Source organism: Corvus kubaryi, unplaced genomic scaffold (assembly GCF_017639235.1).
Source record: "Corvus kubaryi isolate FWS band 111438036 unplaced genomic scaffold, C.kubaryi_AGA036_p1.0 split1-131, whole genome shotgun sequence".
Classification (NCBI taxonomy): domain Eukaryota; kingdom Metazoa; phylum Chordata; class Aves; order Passeriformes; family Corvidae; genus Corvus; species Corvus kubaryi.
The window spans coordinates 6,188,178-6,207,321 of record NW_024582073.1 but is presented as its reverse complement, the minus strand read 5'-3'; the positions used below and the strand labels follow the sequence as shown (position 1 = coordinate 6,207,321).

Here is a 19,144-nt window from a genome sequence, read left to right as displayed (position 1 = left end):
TTGTGGGAGAAGTCATGCCTACTCTGTTTTGTTTCTCTCTGTGGAATATTCAGAACCCAGAACACTGAAAAATTGCCCATCTACTCTTTCCTCTATTTTTTTTTCCCCAACTAGAGTGCCAATGCTTACCTAGCATTCTAAGGTTTAAACATCCTGTTGACAGTCCTAGCAGTGTACCACCTTTATGTAGTATATGTTAAGACTCCACTTCAACATACTTTTGCTCTTGAGACTATAGTAACCCAAATTAAATACATGCTTAACAGTATTAATACATTACTTAACAGTAATTTTAAGGTACAAGTAATCAGATGTGTGTCCATGTGTGTGTTAATACTGCAAGGGTAAGTACCTTCATCGAAAATGACTGTTGTAGTCTTACGTAGATCTTACACAGCTGTTCATTATTAGCCAAAAAGTCAACAAGCAGTGTTAATGAATAGTTACTGTGTTACTGTCTAAAAGTGTAGGATCTTTCAGTATATAATTCATGAGAGCCAGCTTGAAGTCTTCTGGGAGACAGGAGAAGATACAGCTTCAGACACAAGAGAAAATTGGGCAGAGTGACATGAATGATTTAATTAGCTATTTTATTAATTATGTAAAACCACAAAGTATTTATTACAGTTACCATGTGTATGTACTAGTGCCTGCAGACATTTGTTCTTTTGCTGGTGAGCAATGCAAATATTCCATGAGATCAAAGGTGATGGGTGGGCATGTGAGGCACAGATGTGTAGTAAACCTTCCATGGTTTTGATGGGTTTGCTGCGAGATAGAATTGCTGACAACTGCAAGCGAAAGGCACACCCTGCTGGCTACAGCAATGAATCAGTTCCGCCCTTCTTTTGTTGTGTCACAGGACCAGATTTTACAGACCAATTTTACAGCAATTTCTGCACATGTTTTGGAAGTGTTATGGTGCGGGTTTCCAGATGCTTCTTTGGATTTGCATAATTGTACTGGGAAGGATGACAACAGCAAAGTGAGAAAAAAAGTTTATAAGTTTTGAACTAGGTGAATGAACAACTTAAATAAAAAGCAGATTATATTTTCAGAGCATTTCCTAAAGCAAAGGAAACTTTCAGAAAAGAAACCAAAAAGTAGTGTGAGTGATGCAGCTGTGGCTGATTCAGGTCTCAGTGTGCCAGGGAAAGTATGTCTACACATGCTTCTGCTAGTAGTTCACATAAAGTTATCTTCCAAAATTATTAGTGTGTTAATTATGTACATAATTACTTCCTCCTGTGCCCTGTCTTTCCCCTGGAGAGTAAACATGTGTTTCTTCCTACCAAATTAGTTTGAAAAACTTCAGAGGTCCTGGTTTTTAGCCCTGGTTTATATTTGTTCAGATGCACAGACATGCTACATAGGGTAAGAGTTGCAGTGCAACACAGTACAGTCTTTTACATAGAAGCTGCCTAATCTGAACATATATTTCTGTGTTTATATCTTTATTGCCCAGGGTAAAGGGATGCCTGTGATTCAGTATAATCCTCCATAGATGCTCCCATGCAGTGTTCTGTCTAAAGTAATGTGTGCCTCTTGAACCATGGCAGTAGAGTAGTGTGGTGGTGTAAGAGGTGCCCCATGTTACTTCAGACTGAGCATGCAGCTTCTCAGCAGCCTGGAAGCAGAGCAGAATGGACATGTGTTGTCCAAACCTGCCTCTACAAACACATACTAAGTCACTGGTGCTGCTTTCCAGTAAAAGGTATCAATGCCTCATGGGATTTTGTAGTTGGTAGTTGTGGAGAGCCACAATCTGTTATGTTCCCACTTACCTGTTTTTTAAAGGAGCTATGTTGCTAATATCATGTTGATATCAGGAAGATGGCCTGCCAAGGAAGGTGTAAGCTCTGGTCTCTCTGTTTCCTTGGACTCATCAAAATGGCAGGATGGGGGACAGAAAGAGAAGACAGCAGAAAATACGGGACTCAGTAGTGACATAATAAACATATTTCTCTCTCATTTTGAGTGACAGAGCTGGGGTCTGACCTGTGGATAGGTTTTCTGTTTGCATAAAACAGAATGATATCCCTCTTTTCACTTCTTTCCTGTACTGTAGGTACCACCTGAAATAAGAAAGAAGTAGGGAATTAATGGTGTTGCTGGACGTGTCTGTATATTAACATTGGTTTTTTGCTAGGATGCCAGTGTTTGTATTCACACTTTAATGAAATAAATAGGCAATGCACAGCTCTCAGAACAGTTTTTCCATGCTGTCTGTGGATTTTAGGCACTGAAGTGCTAGGGTATGCTCATGGAATGCCGTTTTCACAGTGAGAAGTAAAACTTGAAAGCTGAATAGTGTACATAGTTCCAGTTCTTTCCAGATTAAGATTTCAACTTCTGGCATATGGTCAAACACTCTCAGAACTCCAGTGCAAACACTTGAATATGTTCTTAATCAAGACCATGGTAGCATAGGGGTGTTTCCATTTGCTACAGAGGTTCTTTACACCACTGATTTTTGGGTAGGAACAGAACTACGTTTATATCTGTGGTGCAGAGGTGTTACACATGTCCAGACAAAGTTTTATTATTGAAAGCTGCTTTTCAATTAAAAACTCACAAAATGTGTATCTGTTTGTGAGAGGGTGTCCAATACCAAAACAATAAACACAGTTTGAATGAGTTCCTGCTAGCAGCTGTATTTGTTAATCACCTGACATACAATTCTGATCCATCATAACATAACTAGGCTAGAAAACACATCAAGAAGTCTGGTCCCATTTTTCTCACCAGAAGCAGAATTGTTGCTATTATTCTTTATGAAATTTTTTGTTTCATTTCTTCAGGACCTCCAGTAAAGTCCAATTCACTGCTTTCTCAGGCATTCCATTCTAATATGTCACATCGTCTCTGACAAGGTTTTGTTGATACCTGGACTGAGTCCATCTTGCCATAATATGGGGCCATTGTGTCTTCTGATAGCCATAGTATGCACAGAAAACAGGCTATTTCCTATCTCTATGCGATTTCCCTTCACTTGGACATGCATTTGACTCCCATCAATGTGCCCTTCTGGAGGCTGTGTAACTCCAGTTTATATTACTGTATCCATGTGACTCATGTTATCTAGAGCTCTTATCATTCTTGCTCCCTCTTCTGGATTCAGTCCAGTAGAATGCTGCTCAAACAAGAAGACAGTGTGGTGGCTTGTTACAGGTTTAATAAATGGTGGATTATTCTTAACTATATAACAAATTCCTTACTTTAGGCAGTGTTTTGGACATGTTTCTTTTTGCTCATGGAACAATAATTTTGTTTCTCTCTCCTTAGCAAAGAGGTTGGAATCCTATCAAGAGATGGATTCAGATGATGCGGATTCAGCTGAATGTCAGTGTGGCTCTTCAACCTGTACGTCAAAATGTCAGGGGCACAACTGCAGAGCTGTGTGTGAACCTTTGAACAGAAAGTCTTTGAATCAGTTGTCTGGTAGTTACTCTGCAGTCAAAAGGCAAGATGAAGCAGGTGGCATTCCCCACTCAGGACACATGGCTTTCAGCAGTCCCATTGTGAGTAGAAGCTGTTGGATTTGATGCTAAATTTCTGAAGTGACTCATGAGGATATCTCTTTTTACCCTCATTTGATCAGATTGCTTGTCATTTTAAGAAATCCTTTCTCTCTTCCACCAAAATCAGAGGTCTCATGATGGCTTGGTTGCATCCCATTTGCAATTGACATTGGAGATGCCTGTTGTTTCATGTAGTGTATACTTCGGCTCTTGCTGCTCTGCATCCATGATCACTTCAAATGAAATGACCAAGTTCATCTTACTAACAGTTTGTTCTTTGTTTTAAGAGGTTTCTAGCATCTTCTTTTGGTTTTAATAGGAAGTATCTAGATGGTCAATATTTATTTGAAGTTATGAGAGGAAAAAACTCTGCTTCTGTACCTGAAGGTGTCTAAATATCTGTTGAAGTGTCTGTGAACTAAGCCTTTAGGTGTTTACCTGTTTGGGCAGGAAGTTTGCCATTTTCAATGGACTAACACAAGGCAGTGAAGATTCCAGAGTGTTCCTCAGTTTCCTGGTATAACCAACTCAGCACAGGAGGGAAGTTGTATGAGCTTCTACACTTCGGTCATCTGTAAATGATTTAACCTCCAGAGACTAAGTTTATAACCTGATGGACAGTTTTGTTCATTTCATAATAGGAAACAGATGTTGTACCAGACACACAGCTGCTGGAGAAGTTCAGTCAAATTTCTTTTCATTCCTGTCATCAATCAGAAGAAGCTAGCAGCAAGTTATCTTTGGAGACAATGTATATCACTGACTTCTTTCTTGCTCTGGCAATCTGTAATACCGTTGTAGTTTCAGGTCCCAATCAGCCACGTCAGAAGGTAAGATCTTGCTTTTGGCTATTTGGCCATATTTGCAAATAACCAATCTCCTTGTGGTTCAATTACAGAAAGAAAAATACAGTTAACTGACATTTTAAAAATTATCCTTTTCACCTCTGCTGGTTTGTCCTATTAGAAAGAAGGGAATTACTGTAAAACATGGAGTGCAATGAGTTAATGAATAAAATAATGCTGATAAATTGGCTTCAATATTTTTGTTTCTCTGACCATTTGTAACTTTTACAAGAGAAATTTTGAGATCAAATTGCAGTTGTAATTTTTTTCCATATTCTAGTTATGGGGGTTTTTTTAGATATGGGTATAACTTCCTATAAGAATACATTAACACTCAGGTTACCTTTACACATAGGTTATTGTTGGCTGAAAAATAAGAATAATCGCTGAAGATTCCCAGAATATTGAAACTGAGAATGCTCTTGCATGTTCCCTGACTATTCAAATAGGATTCGGCAAAAGTATGGAAGATAAAGTCTTACGTGTGTATTAATCTGAAGAAAAATTGCTTTGCAGTATGACATAAAGTTGTCTCACCATGAATTAACAGTGCATTTTCTAGGCTGCCCTGGTTTAGTAGCTGTTTTCAGTGCACAACTAACTTTTTTAAAAAATACTACTTTTTTTTCAAATCCTTTGGTTTTTTCAGTGTAGGATTTTCATAACCCCATTTTTTGCCAGTTTTGACTGTGTTCCAGGATTATTCCCAAGTTCAGCTTTGATTTCTTTCCCTCATTACCTGGTGATTTCCATTTGTTGACTTTTTTTTGGAAAAAAAAATGGTGGCATGTGCAGAACTAGATTTTGGTGTCTGTCTAGGTAGTAAACCTACAACCATAGCTGGAGACATTCACAAAACATATTCTGTGGGGTATGAAGTACCTCCTATGTATAAATAAGCCTGGTATTTTAGTGTGCTTCCAAGCACTCCCAGGAAGTGTAGTAGGCAGCCTAGAGGTCCATATGTGGATGAGGCAGATGAGGTCATAGTCAATAGTTACCTATTCATTAAATGTGATGGAGAAAAATATACAGGTGAGAGTCTTGGTTTTTTGAGAATAATATTTGTGAATAACTTGCCAGCAGGGTACTTCTACCCTCCAGGTCACTAGGAATGAGGTTTCTGAGTTCATGATTAGGGAATGACAGGAAAGAACACAAGGCAACAGGAGATTTCAGTGTTGCCATAGGAAGAGGCAATGAAAGGATGTTCCTAGTCTCTGTTTCCATGATGTTGAATGGAGACACATTGCAACTTTCTGGAACTGTGGAAGAACTGAACCAGAGTTTGTCCCTACTTTTTGCTTTTCAGTGGCAAAAGAGAACATGCTTCCTGGTAACTCATTCTTAGCTCCTCGCCAGCAGTGAGAAAGGAATGTCAGCCTTGTATGCCTTACTTTTTAAGCTGTTACCTCCCTAGCTGTTCGGAGTAACAGGAAGCCAATTATTTTATAACTTTGATCACAGGGGAACTGTCTTTTAATTTAAAACACTAAAAACTATTGATCAGGTACTGTATGTTTAGCAGTTCTTGTAGCTAGTTAGTGTGGGGGGATTGGTTTATTCTTCACAAGGATTTTGCTAATTCAGAACAAGGATTAAAGTATTTAGTTCAATTTGCCACAACTTCTAAAAGTTACAATGTCATACTAACTCTGTTCATTACTGAAAGTTCTGAAAAGAAGTATTGCATGGAGTTATGTATCAAACTTGGAACACATCCCATTTTCAGATCTGAAGTACTTTTACAGCTTATAGAGTCTGTTTACTGTACTTATATGATTACATGTTTACTTAAGCTGGCCATCTTTAATGCAAGCAGTCAAACCCATGGTAAATTCTAAAATACTACTTTCATTACAAAACATACCTACTTTGTATCCTTCCTTAATATAATAAAATAGGAACAATTTAACATCAATACTTTCTCTAACTATTCTGTTCCAGATGAGACTCTCTTCGCTGGGTAGGATGCCTGTTAAATCACTTGAGGAAATCAGGCAAATGTTCCAGAGGTTTTCAGTCTGGAGACTAAGTTCTTCCCCACTTCCAAGTGTAAAGGAGTCATCATCTGAAAGCCCCAATAGTTTTGTGAGAAAACTGTCTATTTTCAGAATGAAACTGGCTTCACCTACTTTGGATGGAGCTGCTCAAAGGGTTTCTGAACCTCGCAATACTGACAGCCCAGAAAATTCTCAAGTGCCTCAAGAACTACATCTAGTGAATGTAGCTGCTGGTGGTGAACCCAACAGTGCTGTGTCCTCTATTGAATTATCTCCCTTACCAAAACTATGTTATGAAGCTGAGAGTCCAGATGAAGCTGCCTTGGTTCATGCTGCTAGGGCTTATAAATGTGTTTTACAGTCTAGGACTCCAGATCAAGTAACTGTGGACTTTGCAGGTCTGGGGTCTTTAACGTTTCAGCTTTTGCATATCCTGCCTTTTGATTCACTGCGGAAAAGGATGTCAGTGGTGGTTCGGCATCCAGTCTCCAACAAAGTGGTGGTGTACACGAAAGGTGCAGACTCAGTCATGATGGATTTGTTGAGAACTGCATCTAAAGGTATTGAAAGAGCTTGTAATTCTTTGCTTGCCCTTGTCATTCTTTAACAATAAAAAGTTTTAAGATTTTGCTATTTTAAGAATTTATATAGACCTTCAAAATTTTCCACTGAATTTAGCCTAAACATGCATGTTTGATTTGCTTTCTCTTCTTTTTGTGTGATAGTACATACTAATAATTCTGAGATTGAAGAGAAGATTAAAGAGAGAACTCAGCAGCACTTGGATGACTATGCCAGAAAAGGACTGCGCACTCTGTGTATTGCTAAGAAGGTATTCCTTTTAATACGTATTTTGAAGCATTATTTGCAGTCTGTGACCAGCCTCAGTGGCATCACCAATGGAGCAAACATTATGTCTTCTAAACAGATTCTTCTATTGCCACATTTTGTTTATCCTGATGTTCTTTTAGGAGGAATTTGTAAGAAAACCCAGATCAATTCCTGACATCTGTTAGATTGTCATTGTTGTCAGTTTAGGATGCCAAGCATCTTAACATCCTAATTCTAAAACAGGGATTGTCAAATAGCCAGATTTTTCTTTAGGAGTCATAAGCAGGTCTCCTTGCGTGAATCTTACCCTGGGTGGAATTCCAGACACAGAAAACAAATTAAGTCACACCTGTTTTATTTGGTTTCACATACAGTTTGCAGTGTTACGAGCTGTGGATGCACAAGTGAAGTGATGTTTTGAGATTCTGTTTTAAATTCAAAGCTGCTCAGAAGTAAAATTCCATAGGGATTGATATGAGCAAAGAGCTGTGTAGCTGGACAGCCATCGAGCTGTACCCAGCTGTGCAGTGGTTCCACAGCAGTGTCAGTGCTGCAGGTGAGGAGCAGTAGGGAGAGTGCACTGTGCCCACTGCCCTGCCTGCCTTCTGTCTAAATCTGTCAAGCAGCCCCAGCAACCTGCAGGGTGCCAATGAGTAGCCTGGCAAAGTAATCTAACACTTTGACCATTGTACTAAATCCATGGACATCCTGGAGCGGGTAAGTAATGCACTGCCAGGGGCTGCACTTCTGGGTTCAGGATGTGGATGTGGATCTGGGTTCAGGATGTTCAGCAGAAGTTACTGTGAGGACACTTCTGGTGCACTGTTGAAAAGCCAGTATAGATACATGCTGTATGTTTTCTCTCTCTGTGTAGGTGATGAGTGATGCAGAATATGCAGAGTGGTTAAATCATCGTTTTTTAGCAGAAACCAGCATTGACAATAGGGAGGACCTGCTGCTTGAATCTGCCATGAGGCTTGAGACCGAACTAACTTTGCTTGGTAGGTAGAAGATACTGTAACTCCCAGGAAACTGCCTGTGATGTTCATAATTGGAATTTGCTTGCAGAGAGCTGTGCTAATCTCAATATGTATAACACATAGCTTTGTACAGACTTAGAATTTATTGATTTATTGTCACTCCTGAATTTTCATAAATCTCACTGCTAAGTTTGTACTAGTTGTAAAGCACACTGAAGACAGATGGTGCTCTTCTGTTGTTTGTAAAAATCTGCTAGTTTGGTTTTTTTTTATTGTTATTATTGGGTATTTTTCTGTCTTCACTAGAGTTTTTAAATGTCATTATCACAAGCACATGAAATGATAGTAACAAGTCTGAGGCCTGCCTGTGCAAATATTCAGAGATACCCTATTTCTGGGCATGTTTTCCATCACTGTTGCATTCATGGCACAGCCAGTGTACTTGTGCTGTGTTCTCCTGCAATAACGTGGAGATAAGAAGTTAGGTATGCTTCTGAAGGAGCTATTCCTCTGAAGGTAATTCAGCTGTGCAGAAATGAAACAAAAAATGTTTGGTGTAGGTGTGTGAAAGGTAAACTGCAGGCAGGCTGGGATAATCACTTCAGAGAACTGCCCAGCGAATAACATTTGGAAAACGAAGTGCAAAGATCTAGCTATGGTGGTAAAGGCAGCTCATGCTAGAAGCTAAAGAGAGACAGATCCAATTGTGTAGAAGGGTGCTACTTCCTTCATTTTGTGTCATATCTGCTTAGTGCAAATGCCATAAACCTTGGTACTAAAGGAATTCTGAGATTACTGGCTTCAGTTTCTGGAGAGAAGCCAGAACAGTGCTGCAAACTGATGCTGTTTTAAGGATATACAGGTACCCTTTGCCACTAAAGCCAACAGAGACAAGTCAAGCTGCTTTGGAGACCTGCTGTCCTGCAGGCTGGTGTGGCAATAAGCAATATGGCTTGGCCCTAATATTAAATGGAAGTGAAAATCAGGAGGTTAAATGGCTTCATACTACCAAGGTGACTGCTTTCCAAGCATGCCATGGTGGCATGTCTGTTTTGGGATGTGGGTACAGATAGAAAACCAACTCGTCCTGTCACTCTTGGAGCATTTTGTTTTTGGAAATACAGCAGCACTAATCCTTCTGCTTGTCTAAATTAAGGTGCCACTGGCATTGAAGATCGCCTGCAGGAGGGTGTTCCAGACACAATACAAGCATTACGGAAAGCTGGAATAAAAATATGGATGTTGACAGGTGACAAGAGAGAGACAGCTGTCAACATTGCCTATGCTTGTAAACTGCTGGAACCGGAGGACAAAATCTTCGCTCTTAAATCACGGAGTAGGGTGAGTAGAAAAGTAGATTTTCTTCTTTGCTGAAAAATTCAGTAAGGCTATTCCACAGGACAATACAGAAAAGCAAATGCTGTTTGGTTGGGAAGCCAAAGAAATTTCTGTATTTTCCTTCCTTGGGGGTAAAATATGAAATCCTTTCTATGTAAGTAAAGTCTGTTTCTTTATATTCAGTCCCTACATTATGATTATTTTAATTGAACAGACTTCTTAATTTCTCTCTGTGTAAGTTAAGGAGTTGACAGGGCTTCAGGTTGGGCCAGGGAAGGTTTAGATTGGATATTAGGAAAAGTTTCTTCACCAAAAGTGTTGTCAATTATTGGAACAGGCTTCCCAGGGAAGTGATTGAGTCACCATCCCTGGATGTGTTCAAAAGATATGTAGATGTGCTGCTGAGGAACATGGTTTGGTGGCAGACTTGGCAGTGTTAGGTTTATGGTTGGACTGGAGGATCTTAAAAGTCTTTTTCAACCCAAGCAATTGTATGATTCTGGGATTTCCAACAGCTGTGAGTTACAGCATGTAATTAATGTATGAATTATTGTCATGCAAATTCTATTGAATTAAGCTTTAGGTTGCTTTTTGTAATATATTCCTTCAACCCTCATTGTCTTGTATAAATATACAAGGAATTGTCTCCTTGAAGTAGATTGCACACAATTTGAAAAAGTAACCTCTCAATAATTTTATTCTCCCCACAACCCAGTTGAGTCATGTGATAAAAAGTCATTAAAAATGCTGGTTTGGATGGCAAGTTTAATCCTACTTGATCTCTGTGTCCTGTTGTGAATGCTTAAAACCAGCTGTTTTTCAATTGTTTTTTATCAGTTTTGGATTGCTTAAGAGAGAAGTTACTGGTAAAGCCAATGTATGACATGTCTCTTCTCAGAGCAGACATGAAATCTGAGACTCTCTAAAGGATTAGATGATTGTTCTAAGACCTTTCATTTTTATTTTTTCTTCTGCTTATCTTAAGAACATATTATACATTATCATTATCTTATACATTATCTTAACATATTATACATGTATCTTAAGAACATATAATACATTTCTTGTATTTGTATATGCCATAAAAGATAGTGTGGCAAGAAGTAACTGTGGGGAAAATAAAGTCAAAAAAGAAAGGATTTTTAGTCCAGTTGTGTTTGAGGAAAGCTTGGAGTTTGATTTGTGCCAACACTTTTCCTTTTATTCTGCTAGGAAATTAGTGTCTTGCTTGACAATGAGAACAAAGCCCCTTTTGCCCCTTTGTGCTCTTCCTCCCTCTAACTGGGCTTAGAAATAAAAACTAGGATTTGATACTGTTGTATTTCAAAGTAAAATGATGAGAAGATTTAAGAAGATGTATTTTCTTTTATGTTCCATGTGCTTTATATATATATATATATATATTTTATATATATATATATATATATATTTATATACCACAAATTTTTTGAGCATCTTATATTGATTCTGATAAGGTAAAACATTCCACAAGGCCAGTTCTTCAGTAGTTCATTACAGCTCACCTGTAATGTGATACGAAGTGCACTTTTGGCTTTGCATGCCAGACAAAAGAAACATAGAGAGCAAAGGTTTTCTGTCAAAGCTGTATTTATATTACAGAATGCTTAATGGTTGCTTTTCCCACTAGTCTGTGAAGGTTTTCTGATTGCATAGGTTTTTCTCCCTTCTCCTAATGCAATACCCAAGCAAATCTGCTTAAGCAAAGTTTATCACAAACACTTTTTTTAACAACAGACTTCATCGTTTGTGATTTTAAAGGGGTATTCAGCCTCATGTCTGAGCCTGTCAAAATAAAAGGACAGCATTTGATGTTTTTCCCATAAATATTTAATGAATTGAAAGGGAAGCCAGAATACAAACAGTATTGCATAAGATGTCTTTCTCTTGTCTTTAATTAGGATGCCTGTGCCTTGGTAATGAGCAAAATTTTAGAGGAGATCCAGAAGAATGCTCCTGTCAAAAAAATAAACAGTGAGAAACTTGGAAATGTCTCTGCAAGTCCCTCCACCCAAGCTCAAGGTTTCAATGCAGGCCTGGTTATTGATGGAAGGAATTTAGAACATGTCCTTCATGACAGCCTACAGAATATTTTCTTGGAACTCACAGAAAAATGTCGGGCTGTAGTCTGTTGCCAAGCCACACCACTGCAGAAGAGTGTCCTGGTCAAACTGGTGCGAAGTAAGCTGAAGGCAATGACGTTAGCTGTAGGTGAGTCCTATGGTTATCCTCCTTTCTCTGAAAAGAAGTAGAAGCCAGTTTCTTCTCATGTGTATTTTGTTAAAGTCTGTCACAAAATTTATTGTATGAGCAAGATAATCCTTTGAATTGTAGTTGTCTCTGACATAAGATGATGTTTGTCTTCTGAAGTAGCAAATTTAGCCCATAAACTTGCGTCAATATAAAGCAATAAGAACAACATCAGTCATACTGTGTTATATAACGTGCAAAGCAGCAAGTAAGAGCATTTTTCTTTCCATCACAAGCCCCCAAAGTAGGGAGGCAGAGGGGAGATGAGTGGCTGTGATTTAAAGCACCCATATTTTCTGGTGCAGCATGCCAGCTAAATTCTGACAGAAGGAACAGCTATTACCTATTTGGAGAACAATGCTCAGTGTGGTTGGGCCTTCCACTTATTAATCCTGTTTTCCTTAGGGTTTTCCACAGGCTCCAATGTTGGCCATAAAAATGTATTTCTCTGAATTCTCTGCTGTTTGATATTTGTCTTTTCCTGCCACCTCCATAGCAATGTGATAGCCAGAAAAGCTAGTTTTGATTTTTCCTCTTTCCTCTGTAGGTGATGGTGCCAATGATGTCAGTATGATCCAGGTGGCTGACACTGGTGTGGGAATAGCAGGCCAAGAAGGCATGCAGGTAGTGTATCCAAAGACAGCTGCAAATGACGTCAGGTTCCATTTTAAATCAGTTCAAAGTGTACTCTGGAGACCCCATAGCTCCACAGTCCATTCCCTTACATGGGCAAGACTTTGCAGCCTGAGTTCACACTCAGACCTCAGCATTCCTCCAGGAGCAATCAGAAGCTGAATGCTGCAGCTCAAGCTCCAAACAACATAGTCTGCTGCCTGTCAGTTAGCTCCATATTACTCATGTCCTGCAGGGAAATGAGCAGCCTAAGTGTCAGTGTCAGTGATTTCTGTGCATTTGTGTGGTAGTAATGATGATAGCCCTATTCCTGCTTGTGCTGTGTTGGACTGAACTCTGGGTGTTAGTTGTAGAGTCTTGTATGGAAGAGGATATCTGAGTGAGGATAACCTGGCAAGCATTATGTATAAAAAATCATAAGGTAAGAATTTCCAGCAGTGGGTAAGTTGCTTGATTGGCAGTATTGGAAGCTTGTCTTTAATGGTTTGGTTATAGCATATCCTTTTCTTTGTGTGTGTTGCAGGCTGTGATGGCAAGTGACTTTGCAATATCTCAGTTTAGACACCTCAGGAAGCTGCTGCTTGTCCATGGTCACTGGTGTTATACCAGACTTACTAACATGGTGCTTTACTATTTCTACAAGAATGTGGTATGTAGCTGTCCCATTCCAGGGAAATCAGAGTATATGTATTTTTGAGCACTGAAGGGTTTAGTGTAGCTTTATTTTCTTTTTTATCTTCCTATTGTGAATGGTTTCAAAAAGCATGCGTCAAACAATTCAGTTTCCCACGTGCCTGCAGAGACCAGAGCAAATGGACTATTTGTTGGACTAAATTTTCCACTCAAAGCCATTGTTTGATTTGGTTAAACAGTGGGTAACAGGCATTACTAATATGGTGACAGCATGACTATTTAAGCAAGTCGTGTCTGATTTTGAAATGTTTCCACAGATTACTTTAACCATACCTAAGACCTACTGGCTTTTCTCTTGTTTTTAAAGCCTTTGTCAATGGCTAAAATTTCATCATGTCATCTTTGGCTTTTCAGGCCTACGTGAACCTCCTGTTTTGGTACCAGTTTTTCTGCGGGTTTTCAGGCACTTCAATGACTGACTACTGGATCTTGATTCTTTTCAACCTGCTTTTTACATCAGTGCCACCCATCATTTATGGTGTCTTGGACAAAGATGTGTCTGCAGAGATACTCATGGAATTCCCACAGCTGTACAAAATGAGCCAGAAATCTCTGGTAGGTTACAAAGTGCTTTGTCTGAAGCAAATTGAAATGGTCAGCATTTGAGCCATTTCTTTCTTTCTTTCTTTCATGTTTCACCTCAGGCAAACATTGTTTTAAATTGCTTTCTCTATTAGAAAAGTGTCTAGGCCTGTGCAGTATGTGCACAAATAACAACCTGTTTTTCAAAAGATTTTGTAGGCTCTTTTCAGTCATAGATCCAATCTTATCAGACATTTGGATGATAAAAGAAATTAAGGACTTCAGGTAAAGCAATGTACTAGACATTGTTACCAGCATGTTTTATTTCATTCATTGTGTCAGCTGTCAACATGCTTGCTCAAACTGGGGTTTGTTTGAGCAAGGTAAGGGCACTCTATATAATCTATGCTTTTCCTTTGTCATATAAGGGTCTCAACTGCCAAAGAACCAGAGCAGATTAATTTCAAATAATCCTCAAAGAAGTTCTGTCGCTCAGGGTACTTTTCACCTTACAAGTATGTTCTGAAATTTGCTTTCCCACCTGAAAACGCTGTATATCATACCTGGTCTGTCAGTAAATTCTGTCCAAACATTCAGCACAGAAAACTGCAGGGAGTAGGAGAGTAGGTTCTAAATCAAAATTATATAAACCAATGGGGGTTTTCCTGGTTTCTGCTTTGCTTAGCATGAATTCTAGCATAATTTTAACTTCATACTTTCAAAAATTTAATAATGAAAATAATATTTTTATTACAACAATTGAAGGCAGTGACATACTGAGCCTGAGACAGAATAGATACTAATAGTCTGGAAACATTGACTATATGAGTCACCTAAAACTCAACATTTTCTGTATGATCAGATCCTTTCAATATCAGACGGGACCTTAGAAGGCATTTCTTTACTGAAAGGATGGTCATACACTGCAACAGACTTCTTAGAGGTGAGGTCAATGCCCCAAGTCTGTCAGTGTTAAGGAGGCATTTGGACAATGCCCTTAATAACATGCTTGAACTTTTGGTCAGACCTGAAGTGGTCAGGCAGACCAGATAATCTCTTCCAACTGAAATATTTTATTCTGTTCTATTCTACTCTAGTCTAACAAACACTACTGAAAAAAAAGAGCTGCAACATGTTGTGTACTAGTGTTGTCTGATTTATTATAACCTGGCAGAAGTTTAGGTCTGGTCTAGAAGGGAAAGAAGGTTATACAGTGAATGGACAATTTGTTTTGTGTCTTGGTTTGAAAGACAGGTGTCTGCTAAGGAAGGCAGAAGCCTTCCTTGGAATGGCAGATGCAACCCCCTTCCCTCCGAGTTATTATAATTTTGAAATCAAGGGGGCTTTTGGGCAAAGATGTGGGAAATAGGAATAACTTATAATTTACTATTATATGTCTATAATGTGTATAACCAGTCAAACAAACAGCAATAACTACGGCAGTAACAGCAAACAATCACAAACCCAGTCCCAGCCTTCTCGGCTGTCGGGCCCTTTCCCCTCGGGTGCAGTTCCGCTCGCAGCCGGCAGGGGCGCTGGCGGCTCCCGGTGAGCAGGGCAGGTGCGATGGTTCCCCCGCGGCTGCAGGGGGCGCTCCGGAGCGAGCTCGGGGAGCACGCGGCACCGGTGCCCTGGGATCCCGGGAAGGGATGGAACAAAGGCTTCACAAACCCCTGGGCAGCTGACCCCGGTGTCCGGCCGGACCCTCGGGAACAGCAGGCTGGAACAGCAGGTTGGAATGGCAGGGACGAGCACAAATCCCGGGTGGCAGACGAGATGTATCCAAACGGAGAACCCCCCTGGGAGGTCTGGGCAGGCAGGATGAGCACGGCTACAACTTAGCGAAGGGTCGAAGCAGCGGCGGGGGCAGGGCGGCCGCAGCCCAGCCTCCAGCGGGGCAGGGAAGGCGGGCTTGGGATCCCGGGGCTGCTCCGGCAGAAAGAAAAACGGCCGAAGAAACAAGCAGCCTCCCTCTCTCCCCCGAACGCCGGAGACTGACTGACCACACACCCAGGTGAAACAAAATGAGCAGCCAGGTCTTTTGTTCTTCTTAAGCACCTGGCCATTTGTTTCCCTAGCAACAGTATGGGGGAAAAATTCCTTTAACAGAAAAAAACTAGGAGAACTCTTAAAACCCCATCATTTTGCTTGTTTGTGGACTTCTACATTTCTTTTTATATACCCTTATGTATTTTATGTTGCTTGGTTTTCAGTATTTTTGAAAAACAAAGTGCTCTTTTGGTACCATTTTGAACCTCCACAGATTGGCTTGAGCAGGTCTGTGCTTTGTCAGTCATAGAGAATTTTGATTAAGTAAATGTTGCAAGGCCTCTTGGTTTGTTTTGATCTTCAGGATATGTACAATACAGTGATCTGAGCTGAGATCAAGGTTTTGAAGCAACATAATCAGAATTACTGCATTACATAATATATTTTTTTTTCTTTCTCTTTTTATTCCCTTATCTTCTGTTAGTGTTTTTCTCTTTGGTCCATCCCATCATTCCTTGCTCTGTAACTGGAATTGTTATCATTTGCTTTCTTGCATGGAAGCACAGGGAAATAATCGCTTGGAATTAAATACAGTATAGAAGAAAGAAATGCTTTGAAAGTTGCAATAAGATGCAATATCACAATACTGCACCGTGACATCACAAGTGTACAGCTTTGTGTACACTGTAAAAAGTAGTGGAACAGTAAATGGGATTCATCTTCAGTAGTTCAAAGTACTTTCTTGAAAGGGCTGAATGGCTCTTTGGAAAAACCCATCTCTTCAATCGTAGGGAACATCCTGGATGATTGGACTTCTCACCTATGTGTCTCAGTTTAGTGCCTGAAGGAATGGGATATACTGAGCCAGAGCATAGGCAACTATGGTTTCGTAGGTGGTTGATCTGTCATAGCAGTTTGCTGCTACTGAGGGAGGAAGGCTTATTCTCTTCTCCCTTCTTTTCTTCCTGTTCCCTCTTCATCCATAAACAGTCTTCCTTGTGCCGGCTCAGTTATCCCAGGAGCTGATTTAACTCACTAAAACAGCAAGGTGTTATTCCAGCAGAAAAGTGAGGTGATTTCTCACATCTAATGAGTTAAGTTAGGTCACAGAGGAGTCCCATCTGCCCAGAGGAGTCAAACAGCACACATAACAAAAAGGGATGGAGATAGAAGAAAGTGGGACTTGGCATTCAGTGATGGTAAGCTGCAGGGTACTGCCCTGTCCACCAGCCCCCTCCCTTCCTTAGGATTCAGTTAGCTAAGGCTCTGGTACATCCATTCTGACAGGAACAGCAAGATCAGAGTTCCCAGAGCTGGCTGCTGATTTAAATACTAACAGTTAGTTATATGTGTGGAAGGAAATCTTTGTTCTAATAACTGTAACACAAAAGATGCCTTTTTCACTTGCAAACTAACTGGAAGTACTTCCACAGATAATCTTTCCCCAGATCCAAATTAATGCTAATTAAGGATGCAGCAATTTGTTCAATTTGTTTCAATGCTGTTATGTTTTTTTTTACAGGCTTACTTGCCTTCAACTTTCTGGATAACCTTGCTGGATGCTTTTTACCAAAGTCTCGTTTGCTTTTTTGTGCCTTACTTTGTAAGTGCTGGCTACAAAATACATTTATACGTTTTGACATACTTAAAAGCTAAGCAAATTAGAGAATAGAATGAAGTATTTGATTTTTACTTCCTTGTATATGAATGTATACTAAGAATATCGTTATTGGAACAGAGCTGAACTCTGTGTGTGTGCAAATATGTATGGTATTGAAATTATTCATGCCACTTTGTATTAGAGCTAAACGTAAAGAATATTTGACGCTGACCACTCTCTTCCTTTGCAGACTTACTGTGGCTCAGACATAGACATCTTTTCTTTTGGAAACCCCATAAACACAGCAGCACTTTTCATAATGCTGTTTCACCTTCTCATTGAGTGCAAGTCTGTGGTGAGTACTTTGTTTCCCAAAGACTATATTTCTAACAGAGTATGTGCATACAGCTTTCAGTAAAATTAAATGGAAGAAAGGTCTTCATATACCAAAAAGAATAAGAATAAAAGGGTCAAACCCTAAATACTGTATTTATGTGACCATGTGAGCTCTCCTAACACACCTGTCATTGGAACCAATAGAAATACGACTAAAATTAACAAAATTTAGCCTGAGAATTATTTGTATATAGTGAAAGGATCCTGCTGTATTGAGGTGGGGTGGTTTGGGGGATGTTGGTTCAGTTCTGCAAATGATAAGATCCACCAGTGATCTGCTGAAACTTCCTTAGTTTGCAAAGTTTGCATCTCAAAGACAACAGTGCAAATTGTTGATTTTTGAATGCCTGGAATTGATGATCTGTTCTGTGGCCAGGATAAACAATTCAGAGGTGTATTTTGATGCCAGAACTGGAAAACCGATGTGCTACAGAAACATTATTTCAGTTTTTAAGTCTGCACAAGCTAAAGCATCTGCATTAGCTTGGATCAATTTAGGACCCTTACAAGGGTAATACTTGGGGTTTTAGCTTAATTTTAAAGGAGATACAATAATGTTTACTGTTGGGGTCCCTCCCCTGCCGTGTAGCCCTGGCAGAGGGGCCCTGAGGGCACAGACACGGGGTTTCCCTGCCCCTGCTCAGCCTCGTTCCCATTGGTTGGTTTGTGTTCCCTGCGCGGGCAGAAGGACCCTTGGTCCCGTGACTGGAACAGTTCCTCGGCAGAGCTCCGGCCATGCGGCTGGAGAAATAAACACCTCTGAAACAGCTATCAAGAATCTGTCTGTCCGTATATATTTCCACGGGACTCCTGGTTTGATATATGCGTGTTGCAGGATCCCCACTGCAACAGTTTACAGTAGAAGGGCACTTATTAATGGGTTTTGTTTTTTCTTTGACTTTTTAAAAATACTTATTAGCATTGTTTTATAATGGATGAAATGTCAAGTTGTGATTCAGTCTTTCATTGTTCTTTTGAGAGTATGACAGCCATAATTAAAATGTCTTTATTGAGAGTTTGTATAGCATGAGTATATTCACACTCTGAATAGAGAACTTTACTTAAATGTGTTTTGTTTGGCAATTTTTAATGTTGGCAAGCCATTAGACCAGTGATAGTGTTGTTTTCTTAGTAGCTGTTATTTATCTATCTTAGTAGCCATTTAGATGTAAAATTGCAGAAAGCTCCAGTTTAGAAAGGTAACCAACCTTATATATCTCAAGCAAGATATATAAGGGTGGTGTCATGTGAAGACCTCACCTCCATTTGCTTGAGAAAGCTTTCTGTGCTGCCAGTGGATGAGGTGGTAATCTGAGGCAAATGTCTTTCACAAAAGAAGGAAAAGCTGTGAATTTATAAGAACTAAAACAATTAAATGTCTGGAATACCTATGTACTATAGGAAGAAGGCTCCATTCTTTCTGGACTGTTTTGTATGAAATTAGGAGTATTATCTGAACAATTGTAGCCTCTCTTATATTCAACAGCTGCCCTTGGAGGAAAAGTGTGCATGTTCGTGCACATAC

General features: G+C 39.7%; 1 protein-coding gene across 2 annotated transcripts in view; it reads left to right on the top strand.

Moving 5' to 3' along the window:
* ATP10D (ATPase phospholipid transporting 10D (putative)) overlaps positions 1-19,144 on the top strand; it is a 36,471-nt gene that overhangs the window by 8,650 nt on the left and 8,677 nt on the right. For both annotated transcript variants that reach the window (XR_006020567.1, XM_042053612.1), the window contains exons 9-20: positions 3,286-3,521; positions 4,163-4,351; positions 6,314-6,929; positions 7,095-7,201; positions 8,075-8,201; positions 9,337-9,521; positions 11,438-11,747; positions 12,334-12,410; positions 12,943-13,068; positions 13,467-13,667; positions 17,146-17,226; positions 17,474-17,578. Coding sequence is in view for 1 of the 2 variants with exons in the window: in XM_042053612.1 (XP_041909546.1) it covers positions 3,286-3,521; positions 4,163-4,351; positions 6,314-6,929; positions 7,095-7,201; positions 8,075-8,201; positions 9,337-9,521; positions 11,438-11,747; positions 12,334-12,410; positions 12,943-13,068; positions 13,467-13,667; positions 17,146-17,226; positions 17,474-17,578 (2,360 nt within the window). In the remaining variant the exon portion in view is untranslated. The remainder of the gene's footprint in view (positions 1-3,285; positions 3,522-4,162; positions 4,352-6,313; positions 6,930-7,094; positions 7,202-8,074; positions 8,202-9,336; positions 9,522-11,437; positions 11,748-12,333; positions 12,411-12,942; positions 13,069-13,466; positions 13,668-17,145; positions 17,227-17,473; positions 17,579-19,144) is intronic.